The sequence below is a fragment of the Acyrthosiphon pisum genome, chromosome X (assembly GCF_005508785.2).
Source record: "Acyrthosiphon pisum isolate AL4f chromosome X, pea_aphid_22Mar2018_4r6ur, whole genome shotgun sequence".
Classification (NCBI taxonomy): Eukaryota; Metazoa; Arthropoda; class Insecta; order Hemiptera; family Aphididae; genus Acyrthosiphon; species Acyrthosiphon pisum.
The window spans coordinates 9,508,151-9,531,347 of NC_042493.1; the positions used below are offsets into that span (position 1 = coordinate 9,508,151).

At 31.2% G+C, this 23,197-nt stretch overlaps 1 protein-coding gene across 6 annotated transcripts in view; it reads left to right on the top strand.

Annotated features, from left to right (window-relative positions):
* The window catches only part of LOC107884595, a 59,363-nt gene that overhangs the window by 33,340 nt on the left and 2,826 nt on the right, over window positions 1-23,197 (top strand). For all 6 annotated transcript variants that reach the window (XM_029485918.1, XM_029485922.1, XM_029485923.1 and 3 more), the window contains 2 exons: window positions 17,547-17,648; window positions 19,005-19,207. In XM_029485918.1, the coding sequence (XP_029341778.1) occupies window positions 17,547-17,648; window positions 19,005-19,207 (305 nt within the window). The remainder of the gene's footprint in view (window positions 1-17,546; window positions 17,649-19,004; window positions 19,208-23,197) is intronic.

Consider the following 23,197-nt stretch of genomic DNA (forward strand, 5'->3'; position numbering starts at 1 on the left):
CATATTATAAAATGTTAATTGTTTTGGTACGCTTTGCTCCGTTTTTATTACGATAGTATATTTTACAGTGTGCCCACAATAACTGAAAACATTTTATATCTCAACCTAGAGTTATTCAATTTTAATTTTTAGCCATAATTTTTTTTATCCCTTTATGTAATACAATTTTAACATGTTTTTGCCCAGTACAACTTCATTTTATGTAACAATCGCACACATTTTTCAACCTAAATTATAAATTTTTTTATATTTTTTAATCCATTTTAATTTTTGTAAAGTAGCATTCTGAATATTACATATTGTTCACATGCACAACGTGTCCAATAATTTTGATAAATCGGTCATCTTAAAATTAACTTCCGACTAATATATTTTTGATATTATCTATGTATATTGTTTCTATGCATTTTTTTAAGAATACCCTATTCCCCAAAATACAATATTTTAATAGGTAGTTATAATTTTTTTTATACGAGTAACAGCCTCAGAATTTCAGTACAACTAATTTTTAGTTTACTCTCCTATTTGATTTTTTCTGTGATTTTGCGATATTTTATTTTCATAAAACTATTTGTAATGAAGTGCATATGGACTATGACAGTATGGGAGGAATCTAGAAAACCAGTGGGAGGCCCATAGGCCATAATATATCACTCAGTTAAAAAATGACCGATTAACAAATAATATTTCACACTATACACATTCCAAATATATCCATCATGAAAGATATATTTAACAAAGTTAGTTTGACCACTTAAATCCATGAAAAATACAAAGAAAAATAGTTGGTTGTAAAAGGCGTTGCAATTTAGTAAAAAAGTAGCTTCACTGCGCATGCACTAGACTCGCATGCTTGAAAAAATAACAATTGCATAAAAAACATAGGTACGAGTATACTATGTGTTTTTTTAATAGATCAACAAACAAAATAATCATGATTAAAATTATACATTTCTACTCTTTGATAGATAATTTTATGATTGAGTGTTTCCGGTTATCTTTGACAGTGGACACACTGTATACTACCTATATATTTATATATAAGTATAATATACATTATTTGAGTACTGAGTACCATTAAAACGAGTATTAAAGGTTTAGTTTCGTTCGATAATATAGGTATTATTATATTATAATGTGGAACACGACCGGGTATTAATTGAGCACGTGATGGTGGACCTGACTGTCACAACCGTCGAGATGAACTGAATCGCGGGCGGCCCTTGTATAGTTTATACAACATTATAATAGACAAGTGAAATAATGATTGTAAAGAGGCGATGACAATATAACAATATAATCATATTAGTACACATATCGTACTTATACCTATATAATAATAGTACTGCAATAAAGGCTATTCGTATCGGTGTCGTTATGTTTGCCTCTATCATGTGTATCTACAACATAATATATGACCGAAAATCCACTCGACGGAATCACGAGCATCACGTTTTTATGCGTATTTATTTATTTTTTCCATAGCGCCTATCATGCGCGCATTGTACTTTTATATATAATAATAATATAATACATATAATATATATATCGCACTATGATATAATAATAATAAAATATAGGTACGCATATAATAACGTCTATGAAAATGACCAACCATCGAACACACACACATACGATATAATATTATATTAAGTATATTGTATAGTATCCATAATATAAAATAAATTATTAACAGGCAGGCGGTACTTTGAAGAGCTTTCTCAGCGTTTTTAATCGCCAACACGACTCTGCTATTTTATTTTCGTTTCACGAGGTCATCTGCAAATGTTGCTGCAGTTACCTATAGGTACCAGTATATCATGAACAGTCCGTGGTATACTATTATATACTATTATGGTACGCTAGAAATTCGCCCATCTCGGACTGTGGTCATATTTGGTTGGCACGGAATATACCTATAAAACATGATACCACCTGCACCGGCGAACCAGAACGTTGTACGGGTTGGAGCGCTTATTATCATATTATTATATTATTATCATAATCGTTAAAAAAAACCGATTAAAACTATTATTATTGTAATCTCGGCAAGTCGTTTCGATGCAGTGCGGATTCCGGAAATCTTAAACACCAACCAAATAAACACCGGGCGCGCACCCATTTGCGCGGATATCTATCGTATAATCATAATACGATAATATTATTATTGATTTATGGTAATATTATTTCGAAATATCCCAACAGTAAAGACGCTGTAATAACACACAACCTCCGGCGTGGAGGCTTGAAAAAAGTAGGTAGGTATTACGAGAGATGGCTGTATAAAATACATAACGCGGTGGAGTTAATAATATAATATATAATATTATTATGTAGGATTCCGGGGTACGATGACCCATTACAAGAACGACCTTATCGTCACTTTGGTATTACATTCAGTATCGTTCAAAGTCAAAACGATTAGGCACAATTTCGAAACTCAAATATTGAACATTCCCGGATCAAAATAACATGTATTTCAACCTTCAAGTTAAATAATTGAAAAATAACAGATAACAATGCAGCGATAGTGATTTGTTCTTTTCAATAAAACAAATTAATTGTAAACAACTGAGATTCGAGTTACGTGTATAATATTATAATATTATGTACGAAACCGATTGATAATTATTAAACTGTAATATTATATTTGATATGTACCTTTTTATACGGTTTCTAATTTAAATCCATAAACATCGGTTGGATTAATTTACCGATAACTTTTATATCACCCGCCAGAGTTCGATAAATTGTGTTTACACGTCAATTAATTATAATTTTTGACGACGTAAGCAGCTGCAGCCGCTGCAGAGTTCAAAATTCAGTTTCAAAGTAAAATCAAATAATAAACAGATTATTTTATAATTCCATTTGAGATAACTACTATTCGAATATTATAGGATTTTGTTTTACAAATCAAACACAAATAAAATTGTCGCTATATTTTAATTTACTGATATTATTGAAAATTCAACAATATTTCGTCATTATTTAATTTTTCTAGTTGCACACTCGCTTGTATGCGATTCAATAACTCAGGGCTATAATCTATTTACTATGGAAGTCATTTTCGTTTATTACCCGTTATAAAATAATGACTGGTATGTATACTTACCTATATATTGTATTTAAATCGATTAATGATTCTATTTTTTGAATTGAATTTAAAAGTTAATTATTATGTTGATTGATTATAAATTATAATTATAGTAATAATAATTATGTTTTTTCATTACAGTATTATAATATTATTATGTGTTATAATTTACAAATTTAATTATCGCTGAACTGTGTACCTTATCTGTTTAATTAATAAAGAAAATCAGTTACTAATTGTTATTATTTTGTATGCTCTTAAACATTTCTATCAAAACAGTCGTTCAATTAGAGTATTTTATATTTATCGCCGTTGAATTTAATCTTATAGTTTCATACACACCCATTTTCCTCTTTATTATTAATGCCATAATTAAAATATTTGTCTGTTAAATTAGAAATAATTATCTTAATAATAATGACCCGATGTGCCTAATTATTTCGATAAAGTTAAAGTGTTAACAGTAGTCAGTATTTATATGTGATTACCTAATAACTAAAATTAGGTAGGCACATATATCTGTGTTGTATATTATGTTATATATTTCACGACCATAATCTCTGATTCCGAGTACCTACCTATCTATTCACAATGTAGGTACTGTGAAATATCAATATTTTAGTTTTTGTATTAGTAAAATTAATATTATTTTGTTGTGCTTAAGTTAAAATATAAGTTTATTTTTATTTTACAAAATTGAGAAATGAACTGTAAAAAACGAAATAAACAGCGTTCGGTGTACGAGTGTACATGTTATGACAGCAATAGCACCTGAAGCATAGCAAACAAGCAGCTGACAGTAGAAAAATTAAAGCAGCCTATGGCTCTTATGTTAGAGTTCGTCATGATAATAAACCATCCATCGTATTATAGAATAAGATTTTTCTTAAAAAATTAACCTCCAATCGAACCGCATTAACGTAACGTTTGATGTAATTTTTTATTATAATTAATAGCAGCGAGTTTAACATCAAGTTCGCAATATCGTTTGCTGACGATATTTATTTACGTTAATCCTACAAATTATAATACATTTATCGAGTATAAAGTAATATCCCTACGTATTATAGTGACGCGTGCGTTCATGTTATTAATATTATCTAAACGATTTAAGAATAGGTACTTTGGCGCAAGCGGTCAATCACACATTGACGTCTTTAATACGAGTACTGCAGCCAATCACCTGCAGACTTCACTCGTGCACCGGTGCGACTGACCGACGCGATTTTTTTTCAACAATATCCCATTATTTAATTATTTTTTTTAGGTATTTATCATTTTAGTTCTGTGTTGTTTGCTCTATGTAATTGTTTGACCCCGCGTTCCATCGCGTATCGGCATTTCACAGCGCTCCTATTGATGTTTTTGCGTGAGCGAGTGAGTGCCAAATACTCGCGATATCATATACTAAACAATAAACTATTTTAGTTTTAGTTTTTTACCTACAACGCCAAACTAATGAACATTCCATACACACAGCAGCAGCAGTGCATACGCCGTAAATTTTTGTTAAACGTCTTTCGTTTATAGCGTTCCTACTTTTGGCGCGATCCGGGGAAATAGGTCAATGTCCAAAAAATGATTACACTTGTCCGTATTATTATCCTTCCTATTCCACGTTGTCATGACGGCCATAAGCACCCTATACAACCTATGCTTCATTCCGTTAATAATGAGCCTTGCCAATATTCTCTGTCGTATAATCATACTAGGGAATATGTAACTTATATCCAACTTTGTAACAGAAAATCACTATTCCTGAAAAAAAGCAGCTTTTGAAAATAACACGTTTTGCATAGAAACTCAGTCTTATTAGATGTAGTATATACTATACTTGAAATTATTTATTTTGTGAGATCAATAGTAATAAGTAACTTTTTCAAATCGTCTAAACCGCCTAACCATTTAACCCATTACCATATAGACATGGGATTTTTATTCCTGAGTACACTAATAGTTATATAACTCAAAAACTGTAAGCTCGAATTTCGATTTAGTCACAATTTCTTAAAAAAAGTTTAGAAACTTAAAATTAAAAAGGGGGCTTATATTTGAAAAACAAAAGGTTGTATTGTCACTGGATCATCCTAAAATGGTACAAACAAATCTGAAGGATTCGAAAATATGGTCTTCAAGTGTATTTTGAAAATTCCAAAAATCAGAATTTGATTATGTGTAGGGCGAGCGTGTTTAAAAAATTATGCTGTATATTTATATCGTAATTTATTATAGCTATTAACCTTTGAGTGAGTACCAACTTACCGTTGAACGTTGTTGATAGGTTTGTGGAATCAATAGGTAATTATTGCATACAATCAATCTAAATATTTTGAAAATTAATTGCTTGTGGTAAACCTCAAGGGGCCTGCGTGCGACCTGTTTTTTTGCTCAAAAACATGCCTTACAGGAAAAACTCTCACACCTCATAGATAGGTCCGATTTCCGTATTTTTTTTTTTTTGTTAAATAGAGGAAGACTTATTGTAGGGCGCATTGGACTTGGATTTTCAAAATTACTTTTCGAAGTCTTATATTACAAGTTTGAATTTAGTCCATTTTTACAACTTTTTAGTTTTTGTATTATTATTTGTTTTGGCAACGTAATCAAAAATTGAAGTCCAATGCGCCCTGTAAAAAATATTCTTCTATCTAACAAAAAAAAAATTACGGAAATCGGACCAATCTACGAAGTGTGAGAGTTTTTCCTGTAAAGTGTGTTTTGGTCTATATAATACACCCTATCAACCCCCCTCCCCCTAAATAGGTATTGGGTAGTAGATTAGTGGAAAAGTCTTATAATTGAGGTGGCAACTAAAATATAAAATTTAATTTTCAAATTTTATAGAATTGCGGAAAATTTGAAAAGTCGCGACCAGGCCCCTTAATAAAATATACGCAAACATTTGAAGTCTCCTGTGACGTCTAAAAGTCTAATGCAAATAATCTTATACTCCATAACATGTGAGTAATTATTAGTTCTAATAATAATAATATATAATATATTATAGGTGCACATTCTCGCAAGCCAGCTATACGTCACCGCTGCCTTTACCGTAGAGGAGCCTCAAGTAGAGGCGATAATCGCTGCCCACCATAATATATTATTATAGAATCCGCTTAACGACTCATATAATATTATAAGATAATACACGTCTTACCCGCACTCATTTTCTTCTCTCATTCTAGCCGGTTATTAAGAGCGACCGGTGACGCGAATTTGGTTTATTTAATAAAAAAAACTCTTACTTGCACGAACACGGAGTAAGGAACTCAAAAAATGGCTACCATGGCGGGGGGGTGGGACAAAATCGAAGAAAGTCGGCGGTAAATTATGTATTATAGAACAAGTTATGAATAATAAATTATACCTACTATAATATATTATTATAATATGTATCCTCGGCTCGGTCCGGGGACCGCTCGCGAGAAGTTTTAAAATTATTATTATACCTAACTCTTATTCATAGTTCATATTTAATAAATAAATAATAAATTATTAATAATCTTATTATCTATTGAGACAGCCAAATATTAGTGTCACCAGTCGATCCGGCGTAAATTTATCAACAGAACAAATGTATAATAATACATTTTATAAGATTGGCTTGTGCCCTTTCTCACCAACTATTATAGTTCCTTCTTAACTTGCTTACATAAAATATTATTCTTAGTACGCTGAGGTTAAATAGGTAACACATAAAATACGCATATTTGATTTCAATTTATATACATAAGCATCATGTTTGTACAATTTTTAAATCCATAAATCCATGTTCATCTCCATAAAAATATACAAAAAAATTGGTTCATTAAAAAATTTTTTTTACTTAATAGGTACACTTTTTGGCTTTTGCATTAAGGACTTGAAAAAGTCTAAAGTAAACTTAAAAATTGACTATATTCACGTATTTCTCAATTTTTTTAAACAGTGATTTCTCATATAAATATATATATATATATATATATATATATATATATAGGTAGATAAGCATAATCATTGGTTATAAATTCTAAATTTTTTGAACAATGAAACATAAAGAAGACTAAAAATTTCTAAAATTATCTATCTGTTTCAAGACGAGAGTAATTGTATTTTTGAAGCACATAAATTATCTAAACCAATTTCCTTTAAAACTGGGTATTGCTGCTTGGGTATCGATATTTTTTATAGTTTTTGCTCAAGCCCGAAAAAACCACTAGTAGTGGTAGATTTTTATTTTTTTTAGTTATATTTATATAAGAAAAAAAGAAAAAAGAAAATATATATATTATTATGTAATATACATATTTATCATATGTATGACTTTTTGACTGCTAGAATTTTTTGTGCAATATTTTTAATGTGTGGATTTATTGTTTTATGAATCCAATTAAATAATATTTTTAAAGTAACTAATCTCAATTGGACACGTTTGAATGGAGTGCCCATAAACCTAATAACTAATCAGGCAACCTGTGTGTGCTGTAGATTTTATTGAATCACTGTTAGTATAATTTTTAAAAGCGCAACACGGAGAAAACTGACGTTATTTTGCCTACTTCGAACGCCTAAAAATAATTAAATTGTTTATAATATTATTCATAAGCAAATCTTGTCGATCAAAATGTCGCACAAAGTCACAAAGATATTTCTTTATTGCCATTGGGTCAAGTGGTTTTTATAATAATCATAATTCAGTAGTCATGGGGTAGTATTTCGAATAATCATTAAAATGGCCCCTTGGGAAGTTATTTTAAATTTTTCCGTTTTTTTTTACGTTAGTTTTTGCTCGGCATCAAAAAATACCGTTCAACTGGAGTGTTTAACAAGTTCATTTTCACAAATTTAATGTCCTCATTTGTTTTTGGTCAAGGGGTCATCAAGTGAAGCGATCCCAGTGTGTACAGTGTACCTACCTATTAGTTATCAATTATAATTATAACGATGTAAAATAAATATAACTCAAGAATTGAGTCATGACTATTAATTATATATTCATATTGTATGAAGTGAACAGTGCTGTAAAAACATACGATTGAAAATTTAATTAATTTCCACTCAACAAACGCGTATAGAGTTTAATTATGTAGGTACTTAAAACTGTAATTAATTAAATTTGGTGATTTTGATTAAACTGAAGTATGCAATTACGTAGTTACTATAATAACTAATAAGTATTGTAACAATGTTCATAATTAAAATGTGTAATTTTGAGTAAAACAATTAGGTACTAGGATTTAGGGTAGGTACTTGCTGCACAATATTATTTTCCATCGTTACGGTTATTTTTCATGAAAATTTGTCTTTTGTTCGATGACGCTATAATCAAGCGGCCTATTAAACGTAGGTATATAAAAGTATTAATTTATTTCAAGAGTGTTAATGCATTTTTTTAATCTGATAAAGTGGAGCCGAAAAACCAAATCATGAAGAAGTCTGATGTACTGTTTTGTTTGTCTAATAATAAGATAAGACCCATTATCTTCTTAATTGATAAAATAAATACCTAGCTAATTGCTAATAATATAACCATAAAAACCATAAAGCTGATAAAAACATAATTAAATAATTTGGTTCTAGGTAAAAACCTGCAGCATGTGTTATATAATCCATATATATTATAGACCGTATATATGGTACATACTACTATGTAAATATTATTTAAGATTAGGGAAGTGCCATACAAACTGTCATTACATAATGATTAAGCAATTTATTGAGTCCTTAACGATTAAACCGTGTGATTCACTAAGTATTCTCTTCGCATTTTTCCCCGTTAACTTATAGGTTTGTACTTATTCAAATTCTGATTTTTGGAATAATTAAGTTTACTTTATAACAATTTCTTTAATTACTTAGATTCTTTATGTCACAGCGTGTCCATACACACGTTTTTACAAACAATAGGAGCCCGGAGCACCTTCTATACTATTATTATTGTTAAGCATAATATTATGATTCTATTTAAAAATGTGTGTGTACATAAATAAATTTAAATAAATAAGTAGAGAAGTTTCAGAGTTATTAAATTTTAGGTATCTACTAGAGACAATGTCCATGATCTCAGGTTTAAAATAAGTATGCAAAATATGATAGCTTATAATTTTTGGTAATTTTAATACAATATAATATACTCTATCAGTAGAAATTAGTTAAATGTGGTTAAAATTAAAAAGATCTACACCAAAATGTTACACATATTTTAGTTTTTACGCAGACGTTATACAGGACTATTATCCTTTCTAAACAAAATTTAATATTATACGGAAACTACTCATTGTTACTATACCTACTCCCGTTTCAATATAATCATGTGCTTAACAATGAACGGTACAAATGAGTAGTTCTTATTTGAAAAAAAAAAGAAGTTCGTATCGTCAAAAGACACCGATTGAATAACGATATAAAAATCAAATTAGGTACTTATTTGAAAATAATAATAATATGGTCTTTAAGTGTTTTGGAAAACTCTAAAAATCATAATTTTAATTAATTATTTATAAAAGTTGTGAGAGCATGGTTGGTCTATCACCATATGCTAATGTGTTATAATGTATTATATTATATGTGTCAATAATATAACAACACAGGTATCTTATACATACCTATTTATTATATAATTAATACAGTTATATTACATAATTTGTGTATATTTGTTATGTGAATTTATTTACAACAATATTCATTGTATTCTACCTACTGGCCGTTATACGGGTGTTGAACTGAAAATAAATAAATACAATTTTGTTCGCTGAAATCGTAAAATGTAATGAAATGGAACGTCAGTAGGTATTCCAATCGTAAGTCGTACTCGTTGGCATTTATATTACAATGTTAAAGTGATTATTAGTGTGCACTCCCGTAACCTTTTATTTGACGCAATTATATCGAAAAGTTAAAAAAAATGTGTACGAAATAATGTCGGAAAAAGTCCAATTTGTATTATTTACCGTCTCAAGAGCGCAATGCGTGTTATTCGCCGTCTTAATGCAAATTCCGATCTGATTCTCTGCAATAATATTCAAAACGTAAAAAAAAATTCGGAACAATTTTCGAGGGCCAGGTATTACGGAATTCGGTGCTTAAATACTGTTTCGTTATAAAATACGTCATGAATAATCCGTAGAATTTCAAAAAACGAGCTCAGTAATAATGATGCCACGTGCGCTTTCCAACGCCATTCTCGGACGTTCCAAACAATATTATATATATAATGTTTCACGTCCATAAAAATACAATATTATTGTATATAAGTACGACGTTTCGGATCCAAATCGTAAATAATCCGTAAACAAGTATTATAATATTATTAACTTCATACCTTCGACCCAGAAACATTCGTCGCAAGTGTTTGGGATTCAGGCGCAAATCGTTTTCGCTGTTAGGCAATAACCTCATTAATTTCACATTCGAAACGCACACGTCGTTAATGTGGTACACCTGTAACTAGTATCATATTATAATTATACAAGGTGATTCTTTTAAAGCTAAACACTATTTTTTTTCGAAAATTATTAGGCAATGTTTTTGAAAATACTTTTTTACATAATTTGAAGTCATTACAAAACAACATTTTTGAATATAAATTATATTTGTACTATTTTCTCATCGGAATCGCCGTTCGCCTTGAACAGCCAGCGTATACAATTTTGACTTCGTATTTCCAAACAAAATATTTTTTTTGACGATTTCAATACTTAAAAATGAAATTTTGAATGAGCTATAGTTAATTAGTTATTAGGTACTTATTAAATATTTATTATTATGCTAAGTCAATTCATACAGAGAATTCATAAGACACAGTTTATATAATTCAAATTGATTGATAATAATATATATAGTATCAATAATAATAATAATAATAATAATGACATATAGCAATAACCATAAAGTACAAAACAGTTTATGAACATAATATAAAATTACATTTGACATAAATCAGTATAATATGCGATTCATAAGTCACTTGCAATAATTTAAATAAATGCCTGTAGTGGTTATGATTTGAAGTACAATTATTTGGGTTGAAAATGAAGCAAAATTGCATGCTTGGCCGGGGCTTGAACTCTGAAGTTAATCTCGGAGAGGGTTCTATGTGAATCTACATGACCATTTAGGATGCTATTAATAAAATAATGAGCAAGATATGCTCTTACTGATCAACAAGAGGTGGGCGCTGTAACAGCGTTAGAACTATTATGTGAGGGGAATAGGTTAAATCTAGTCTAAAAGCCTAGATATAGATAGGGCTTATTAGTATTTTCAGTTTTAATGACCCGAAAATATGGACTTTTTGCGGTTGACGCCTGTTTTTTTGACACAAATTGCCACCACCACAATTGACACACCACTCGCCGCTCATCTACACTTTAAATATTGTCTATAACTAATATTTATAAATAATTATAATACATGTTTGCAATTCGATTTTTATAAAATACTATTTGATCACGTGCACTTCGTTGCCCATTAAAAATGACAAATATTTAAAAAAAATCGTGATTGATCAACTCCTTATGGGTATAACTCGCTGCAGTAAGTTGGACGTCGAATCGCAGACAATGTGCGACAGCATATAAAGTAGGCAATCCACCTGATTTAACTGCGACTCAGCCACCTTGGTAGGCAATGTGTAAAAATTAAATTTGATACATGCTTGTACCTGATCTGCCCGAATAACCAATGGCAACCAATAATAAAATATAAATACTAATTTCTACTAATTATTTCTCCTATAATCAATAGCAACCATTTATAAACAGAAATGTCCATCGTAAATCCCAAAATCCCGGTTTGAGCACGTCCCCAAGCTGAGCCTACCAGGTCCAATAAATTGTGAATCTGAACCATTTAAGGACGCACTAAAGAACGCACAAAAAATTTCATTAAAATGGGTTCAGCCGTTTAGGAGGAGTTTGAATACTTACCACGGACATAAGAAATACATTATATTATATTAAGATTTAAATTCTCAGAAAAATACTCTGCTTAGGAATATGAAATTAAAATGTATACTGTGTTCAAAGAATTAAAAAAGTAAAATATAATATTTTTTCTTTCAAAATTCTATTTAGTAATAATATTACTACATATTATTATCTCCTCAATTCATGTGAAAAAATATTTCAAAAAACATTACTTAATACTTTTCTGGAAAATGAAATGTTTACCATTTAAAATGATCGCCTTGTAAACCCACGCATTACGATGTTAATAATAACAAACCCACTCGTTCGGAGTTTACAAAATATAATATTTACTAACGTCATAACTCTTAAGGAGGCAAGCCGAATATTCTTGTCGGACGTAATACGCGATATTATGTTGTTTTTTCCGCGTCGTCCCACCGATCTCGACGCGTTCTAAATAATTGAGTAGGTCAAAATAACTCCACTGGACGATACGTCAATAATATAATGTTTTGTGTAGGTACATATTTTTGTGTATAACCTAATATCGATGGTACATTATTATTGTTATAATCTGTAATACGTCCGATGCGCGTGCGCACGTAAAATTAAAGATTTAAAAATTAATGTTATGATACACCTGACGTAAGACAAAGTCAAAATCATCTATCTGTGAAACTGTACCACGAGGTTATTTTTTTAATCCTCCGAGAGCATAATATTATTATGAATTAGAACACCGAAGTGATTATTCGGATTATTATAATGTATAATATTATGTACTGATATGGTACGTCTGGTACTATAGTCGTTAGAGTATACCTACATAGTATGTTATGCATAGTTTATATAATAATAATATATTTATACTTTGATTTTTAAATATTAATATTTAAATTGGATGGATTGGTTTTGCCGTTGATCAGGTTTAACTTCCCGGCGAAGTATAATCAATGGATAAGTTTATCTCGGGAAACGTGTAGTACTATATAATTAATGACTGTTATTATATATAATTCACGTTTGGTTAATATATCCGATGTACTAAGAACTTATATTTTAAATATTTGTAAAATAAAAATAAAATATTGTGAAAAATACAAAATTAAAATTACATTAAAATAAGTTTTAAAAGTGTTAAGTACCTAAAACACATTTCTACTTACGGAGCTATATTATGTTTTAGAAAAAAAATCATTGCATCAATATTACAGTCTTAAATATAATAATGTAATGATTAGGTACAATGACCGATGGTTCGTTGTAATAGTTTATAAACAGAATATTAAGATCGTCGTCTTCGGGGCAAACTGTTATGTGTGTTAAGTATATTATATTATTTGCGTAATGACTCCAAGTTGGTAGCCAATGATGTACCTATCTATATTATAATAATTACCTCGTGCAGAGACGAGAAATTCTGTCAGTTCACTCAGCTGTCAAAATCTTATTAAACCACGGTATAAGTTATCATTATTATTATTCAATAATATTGTAGTTATTATTTAATTATTATAGTTTTTATGTCTCGACTGCAGCCTGCAGGTCAAGTTATTAATTTATCGGATTGTAATAACTATACATTTTTCGAGTTGGCCGACTCTGCATTTATAGAATTGTAATATATTATATAGGTAGGTATTTGATATTATTAAATCGTGTAAACATCTAGTGTGAAGCAATATTTTTCACATATATAATTTCGCGGTTGCTCAACATTTAATAACCTATATAATATTATATTATACCAATAACGGTACCTATACTGACTAATGACTATTATACGCACTCATATAATATAAAATAACTTTGAAAACGTTTTTAGTTATATTATATTATTATGTCTTAATCATTTCGTTGAAATTTACCACCAAAATTGACCTAACCCACAGACAGAAACGGCATTCAGGTCGTTAAGATTTTCGAGAACGCAACTAATTTCAAATATTTACGCCTTGGTCTATCGATGTTATTGACACATTGCACTTACAATACTTAGGGTAATACTTGGATGATGTAAGTATACATATTCCACAACGAGGAAAAAATAGAAAAATAATCGTATAGTCTCGTGTACGACCAAACCCAAAATTAAACAACAACAAAAAACACGACGACGAGCAGGAAGAGAATCGTACGACGTTGGCAGTATAATATTTATCACTGTAATAATACATTATTACAATATGGTAATAATTATTTTTGCATTTCGTGTTCGTGACGAACGGGTTTTCGCCCGTTATGACGTATGTTGTACTGGTAGGGTGGTACAACTCTGAACTCACGATCTCTCGTGTATAGTGCACTGTGTCGCTAAACAATTTACGAATTTCGACGACATTATATTTTTCGTGTCGTCATATGCGATCGACGGTGCGACGGGGACGTAAAAGTGTAACGCGAGCGTTCCTAAGAAAAATAAAGATTTCAAAAAAAAAAATCGTCGTCCGCAAAAAAATATAAGAAATTTCACCTACTCCGGTGAAAGTATTACGATACTCGGCGGTCTGTACAGTGTACACACACACACACACACACACACACCTATAATAATAGAGTTTCGTGAACCCGCCGCCGTTCACGTCACATATCCCGGTTAAGGTCGTTGACCGTCTTTCTCTCGGGCGGCGCGCAACCGATCCGAGCCGCGTTTGACCTCGTTTCGGGGGGAGAGAAGCCGCGAGTACCTATATAGGGAGGTGGAGGAATTATACGACAACGAGGAGGAGTAGGAGAAGGAGAAAGAGAAGAAGAAGTATAAGACGCGTAGAAGTAGAAGAAGAAGTTGAAGTCAAAGAGCGACGAGGGATAGAAGAGGAGAAGGAGGAGGACGAGCGGAAAAAAAATACGCACAACCGGAACACAATACGCGAGCCACGTCATCGCGCACCGTCCGCGTAGGTACTGTAACAATGTATATAATATTATGTACAGATATTATATATTATTACTATGTTACATATATCCCACACGGGACCGTTTTCGACCGGACGGAAACGACAATGTTCGTATTGTTGTTGTCGTCACATTACAATATGTATACCTACACGCATTTGCATACCGAACACGAGACGACACCGTCTCCATGTCCCTAAACGTGTAATGTGCTGTTTACGACGACGTCGGCGTAATACCGTCGTGGACCGGAGCAGGTTACGGGTTACTGTTCGGTCGCTGTCGCGTGATTCGAAATCGATTTTGAAATCATTTCGACATAATATTTTTTCTGCCAACTCTATGATCGTCATCGAGCAATATATAATAATATTATAATATAATTAAAATGTAGGTTATGACAAAAAGTCTTTAATCGGTATATTTATAGGTATATAATATAATCACATCGGATCAACGGTAAATGGTGCGTCGAATCCATTTCGAAGGTTCATTTATTATTAATCGTCAGCAGCTCCAAACTATACCAAATCGAGTGCAACAAATAATGTGGGTAATTGAATTTTTTTCGCGTTCAGCTCGACGATAGTATTCATATTGAAATTTACCAAAAATTGCAAAAACGCGTCATAGTATTATTGTTTAGGCTTTTCACCAGAATCGACCCAAACACGCAACACGCCTAAAAATTCCTTAAAATATCAAACACCCAAAACCCATGACATAATCCAAATGATTTTTTTTTCAGAAACCCCGAATAATTCGTTATTAATAGGTTAATTATTAACCTAAATTTGAATATAAAACATTCCTCGGTTAACCCGAATAAACCTGAACATTTATATTATTTTACAAATATATAATGATAATTATAAAAATATTATTAAGAAAAATAATCGTATTAAATAATTGTTAATAATTATGAACTGCAGTAATATAGGCAAGAATATGCTCAGAGTGGGGGTGCTAAGTTATTTTGATAATATCCGAAAAATGCCTTTCTTGCGTGATGTATACGTGATGTACCTACGTGATGAATCTGATCACTCTTTCAATTTTTTCCCGGGTCTTAACCCAAATAATAGATACCGGTATTAGGTTAATACACCTATAATATTTTAAACCGAATATTAACTGGTATTACCTTTGTTTTAGTTTTTTATTCCGGTGTTTGAACACCCAAATACATCTAGCCCCCGAAATAACTCAAAACCCGAATAGGTTTTTATTGATACGCAATCCCCAATATTACTTGAAGATCGTCCCTAATATTTGAGATATTACCGCGTTAGTTCTCACATCATACGACATAATATTTTTTACAGTCGAGTCTCAATAACTTGAATCTTGAGGGGAACAAAAACAAAAAATACACAAAAAATTGTATTATATTTTTTGATATACTTCAAACACAACTTAAAAACACTGCAAGGAGCGAGAAATAAATTCGAGTTATTGATGTTTCGAGTTATCGACTGTATTATCATTCCCGACGAAATTATACCCAACGGTATAGGTAGATACGTTCGAAACGAGCCGCGTGAAATACGACAGAATATAATAATAATCGCCATTCGCTCGGACCGTATACGGCATTACCTGTATATTATCATCATCGTATTATATTATATATTATTATAAAGTGACCGCGAAATCGTATAATAAATCGTATGCATCGGTTATTTTAAATAGGTAACGCGTAATATAGTCTCTCGTGGATAATAAGATAATACCATACCTAACCTAACCAGTACTCTATCGTCACATATCGCACATTAGCATAATACCTATGTATATGCATTTATAATATTATTATTATCGCGCTATTGGTCGTGTGTATAATCATAATCATCATCATCAATCATCATCATCGTCATCGTCATCATTGATATACAATTACTACAGTCGTAACTCGCGCGTACGGATCGCGGAGGGACTTTACGCGCGTCGTCGTCATCATCGGATTTCGCGGACTAGATATCTACTACCGGGTCGTCGACCCGAGTTCGCCACGTTCGTTCGCATAATATTATAGATTATTATATTGTTGGTAGGTACTCACCGCCACCGCCGCAGACGGTTTTTTTCTTCAATAATATTTTCTCTCTCTCTCTCTTCTTTACGTAAACGACGTTACGGAGAAAACGTCGGTCTCCCGCCCGGTCATCGACGCCTGAAGAAAGTCGGCCGTGAAAGTACGCGCGAAATATATAATACGATGTTATATATTATCCGTGTCAGGCGTACACGGGAGACCTAGGTTCAAGTTCAAAGTCCTAAATCGTTATGGCATCGATTGTCGTCGTCGACGGTCGCCTCCGCCGCCCGCACCGACGTTAAACAGATCGAACCGTTGGACTGCCACATCATAATAATGTACCTATTATTATTTTTAATATTAATTGTAATGTTGTATTATTGAATATTGATTTAGATATCAAATCAATAATTGTCTAGCCGATAAGTACGCACAGCGTTATCATAGATAATTATTCATAAATTCATAATAATACTGTGTTGAATGATTTAAATATATTATATTTTATCATTCGTTTGATTTCAGTAATATTATAATGTTTTAAAATATTTAAAAATGGTATTTTCTAAAAATTATAAAAATGATCAATTAATCTATTTATTATAATATAATATTCTTTTTATTTCAGTCATCCAAAATGAACTTTCCGAAAAGAAACAAAGTGAACTACAAACGGTTTCCATACAAAATTATATGTCTGATGCTCTTCCTGGCAATAGTTATGATGAAGGTATGAAATACATTTTTTTTTCATATAATTATGTAGGAAAAATAAATTTAAAAAACAAAAATAACAATTAATATACCCAGGTAGAAAAAATAAGTTCCTAACTAAAAAAAAAATAATAATACAATTATTATAACTAAAAATATGTGCATTTTAAAATGTAAAGCTATAATTAATAACACCAAAAATATGTCCCCATGAAAAACCAGAGAAAACCATATAAAAAAAATAATCTTTACTGTCTATTTTGTTAAAAATATATACTTAATATAATCATAAAATATTTCGCGTAGGTAGTAGATATACGCTAACCGTTTCGATTTTAAAGTTTAGTTGGATATATCCACACGAACCGTGTACGGTATAAACCGTGTATAGTCTTTCTATATACATACTTCACCGGCCTACCGATTATTACCCAACGCGTCCTAACCCGTATTTTCGACGTGTTTCTCTATTTCGTTCTTAAACGCGTTTCATTGATAGAAAGCGACCGTGGTAACCGCGCAGCGTAATGCACCGATCTGATGCAATTGGACTATAGCAATAATATCCACGTTCCAGCTACAACAACAACAATAATATAATAATTTCTTCACGTATCTTTTCTTATTCTTCATAGAGGTATTTCTACTGGAAGGCTTCTCCACTCGGTTTTCCATGTCATTATTTAATTTTTTTTTTATCATCAAATAAGGTTATAATAGTTCAGTCTTTTAACAGATAACTTAATAATACGTTTTGAGAAACAAAAACATGTGAATGTACAACACCAATTCATTATACACCACGGACCTTATATGCTAAGTTCTAGTACCTTGTTCCGAATAGGATTATGGTATACACACCACGTGTCACAATATATTGTCATTAAAATAATTCTTTCTTGTACGACGTTCCATAATAATAATATAATATAAATGTCGAACACTCGAACCGAGAGGATTGGGGACTAATCGATTTTTTAACCCTGTAAAACCATCAATACGGCAGTGGCCCCCCTGGAACTTGGTTAATTTTTTTAATTTCATAAATATTTAAAAAATAAAAAAATATTAATACATGACAGTAATATTTATTAACAGTAAATATTGAAAAAGTTTTAAAGCATATAACAATAGTCAATAATACAAATATAAATGCGTTCAGAGGACACATTTTTTAAGAGGGAGAAAACGGTTTTTTTGCATATTATTTTTTTCATAGTACCTACTTTCTTATTATAATTAATTGTCCCTTCTAGTTTTTACCTACCTTTGGAATTTCGTCCAATATTCTATTGGCCGCATACGATATGGCGTACAGCATCGCATGCAATGTCTAATCAACACTTCTTTTGTTTGCATATATATTGTTTAGATCGTGTCATATACATGCCAAGATTTAGCAGGCAGCATTAGCAACAACGGCGTCTCCAAAACAGTCTTCTCGATACCCGTAGATAATTTATGGCCGTGCGGTGGAAAACCAAATTGCTATTACCAATACAATTCGAAAAACTGCACTAAAATGACTCAGTTGAGCATAAGATTAAGCTTAACTGGCTTGGGTGGATTAAAACCGTAAGTATAACCACGTCTCCACGTCTGTTCACACTGATGTGCCTACAAAAACATATAATATGATACTATGTGAACAATTAATATTATTCATAAGTTTCGTGACGACCAAAAACGTTGGGACTGATTTTGCTTATTGTAGGCCTTATTGCGGTTTTGTACTTTTATAATATAAGCCACTGTGGGTCCACTGGTTCCTATGGCATTGGAAATCCTCAGACATTTTTCAAGGGCGGGAGGGATGGGACATGGTAATTTTAAAAATAAATGGTGATTTTTTTTTATCAAGAAAATTCTTTAACATTAATGTGTTATAATACCATCATATCTAAAATGTACAAATTATACATTATTATTTTATTATTTATTATGTTAATATAAATTTTAAACACATATTAGGGCAAACATAAATAACGGGGCAATTGCTTCGTCTAGCCCCCCCCCCCTACCACACTTCGGGACACCCGTTCCTATGCCGTTAAGTTTTTAAGTAAAATCAAACATATCTATGATTTCTCGAGTCCAACAAAACGCAAAAAAAATTTGAAGCGAGCAACAATAAGATTGTAGGTGTGCAGCTATATTATAATGATCTGCATAATATTGTACGCTTGTTCGAAAATTTATCTATATTCAATGAAAACGAGCAGATTGACACTTCTACAATAGCGATCTTGTGCCTACCTATATATCCAGTCTTTATAATACTATAATATCATTATATATTATTATTATGATAACCGTCACTTGGCGGGATTAATATTATGTGGGACAGAGTAGAAAGTAACGTCGAGTGTTAAATAAGTATTCTAGGCACATTATAATATTAATATTATAATGGCACGAAAACGAGAATAAAACACATAATTTAAAAAGCAGAGACTCGTTGCACTGCGCCAACCAACAAGTCAGTGCCGCGGTGTCATCATTGTGATTTAAACCATATTATTATAATCGTCGAGTCCACAAGGTGAATTCCTACTTCAGTGTTTTCAGTTTTACCGGGTATAGGTTTATTTTTTTTTTTTTAATCTGGTGACAATATCTAAATAATCAACCGTATCGGCCATCCTGGGCTCTCCAAATTTTTTTTTACGTGCGGGCTGAATCCGAGATACTTTTTAGCATCAGATGATGCAATTGTTTGGATAAGAGTTGTAGAGGTGTAATGTAATTTAAAGAGAAATGAATCCCGGTATAAATTGTATTATGTTGTTTACTGCGTTAGGTATATTGTACAAAGGAAAACCTAATTTTATTAAGATTGAATTTTATTGAGTTTTTCACAATAAAAATCGGATATACATATAGAGTTTAGAGATCAGAATCATAATATCGTTCAGTTTGGCTGTCCGGTCATCGCGGATCGCAGGTTGAAAATCCCTAGGCCACAAACATAACATGAGTACATCGTGATAGTATGACAAATTTATGTGGAGACATTATAATAAGTTCAAATTTTCACAAACGAATACTATACTTATACAGTAGTAAATACGGTTCAATAACGTCTTTGGTAATCACGTGGCTTGATGGGGCGAAAAAAATAGAAAGGGGATGCAAAACTATCAAAGAATTTACGTACCCAAATATTTAGTTTTTTTTTTATGATTAGGGTATAATTAGAAAGTATGGTAAAATAATTTTAAGGAAAGAAATAGTACTCCGTTTCCCCGCACCCCCTCCAATATTCAAATCGATAATTCGTACCTACATTAATATCTAAATCAAGAAAGAGTAGTCGACTATAACATACTGGTTGTTGTTTTATTATATTTTTTTCACATAATATTCATAATATTTTAAATATTACAAAACGACAGTAAATCATTCATTTATGATAATTTTCACAAGTTGTAAAAACACGTTTGGATACTAAACTAACGGCAGTACTAATCGCGACGCCAAAATCAACAAATCTATTATTATATAAAAACGATTAGCTAATGTAATAATGTCGTCGTATAAAATGTATTATTACGTTTATGTGGTTATTGAGAACCATGTCAGCCACGTTATAACAACACATCGTTATATTATTGCCGTCAGTTTTAGTTTTTGGGAAGCTCTTTATGATACCGCACAAAATTAATGTTCGACAAATTTCGTGCAGCGTTTTTACAGAAATTAATAATGGTAGATTTTATTTAAAAATCTGAGAATTGTTATTTTGCTTTAGGCATTCAACGGCAGTTTTCATGATATTATATCCTCAAAAACAAGAAATAAAAAACGAAACACGGCTAAAGGTCTAATATTATGATAATAATATTGCATTATTGTTTTCACGCCAAGAAATGAATATTACCCGTTTTGGAGGAGATCGTTAAAGCTACTGATCATTATTTTTTTTCGATCGCGATGATTACATTTTATCATACTGTATTCAAAATGTATTATGATAACAATACATAACACTGGCTTGTCCGTGATTATCAATAGTTTTTTTTTATTATGTATACCAATATAAAAATAATAAATATATAATTTTGAGTGCAAGGTTTATTGTATAGGCAACATACAATTTTTTAACGTAATTTGTGTAGTATTGAGAATATTTTTGGGTATATTTTACGTAAACATGCTCATTGTCTAATTGTTACTAATAACAATATAATAATATAATAAAATAAATAATAATACAACATAGATACCCGTTTACCACCATTTTGTATTGATTGATATTTACTCATAGCAATATTATTATAATATAAAATATCTTAGGCTGACACACGGCACCGTTTCCGCTCAGAATCGTTATAGAATGATAATATATCATCGAATTCAAATTTAACATAATATTAATATCCTTTACACTGCAGTTAGGTATTTACGATTTCCTTCTGGGGTTGATATTGGAATAAAACATCGGCACATCACATGAACATTCGGCAGTCTCCCTATTAGTCAGTTACATTTATGTAAGGTACACTTATACAGGCACTCAAACAAAAAAATAAATTCAGGCGGAGGGGGGTCGTAGATGAGTGATATAAATAAATTGCACAACTATTCATTTTCGGGGGGACTGAACCCCTCAAACCCCCTCTCCTGTACCTTCACTTATGTATAAGCTATGTTTTTAATTAAAACATGTCGTGGCTTGATATGACGTTTGGTACTTGAGTAACAATTTTTAATTTTAATGTTCTTTATTCGATTTATTATATTACACAAAATTATATTCAATCTTCAGTGCTTCCAGGCTATTTCATCTAACGCTTCTTCTATAACAATGTAGATATTGCGATGTACCTATGATTAGTATTACCAAACCAAATTCTAAATTTAAAAAAATAAAACGTAACTAACTTAGTGATAACAAATATAAATTATAGTGGTACGAGCTTTGTATTCTAACAAAAATTAAGAACTGGAATGTACATGTCGTCTACGAACCTATACAAATCAACACTGAAATTTAATTAAAAGTATAAAAGAAAAAAGGCTCTGATTGCTGGATGTGTGATATAATATCCAAATCAACCCCCGTAAATACGAAATTGCATTACGTGACTTATTCGACACCTTGTATTTGTATGTAGTTATGATAAATAATTTTAACAAGTTTAAATAGAGTTACTTATCCAAATAATCTTACTAATGATAATTACTAATTAGGTACCTACGCGATACACACACGAAACTCTCAGATTTTTTGGTACGTTCTGTAAAAAGACGATGGAGACTTTAATTTATTAAAGTGGAAAGAAAAAAGTACTCGGAACCGTTCTTTTGCCAACTATTTGAAATGATGATAAAATTTAGTTAATTACGCACGGTCACGCGAATCCAAACTATAATATACGGTGTGCTTATTGGGTCACTTAAAGCCGAAGTTCGCATACAGAATACATGGAGGAGACAATAATATTATTACCAGTTAGTAATAGCCTATCTGGTGTGGTATGTACAAGTGTAGCAAGAACAATTATGTAAAAATATTTTTAAAATGTACCTATTTGAGTAATATTCTAGATAAAGTATTTAAAA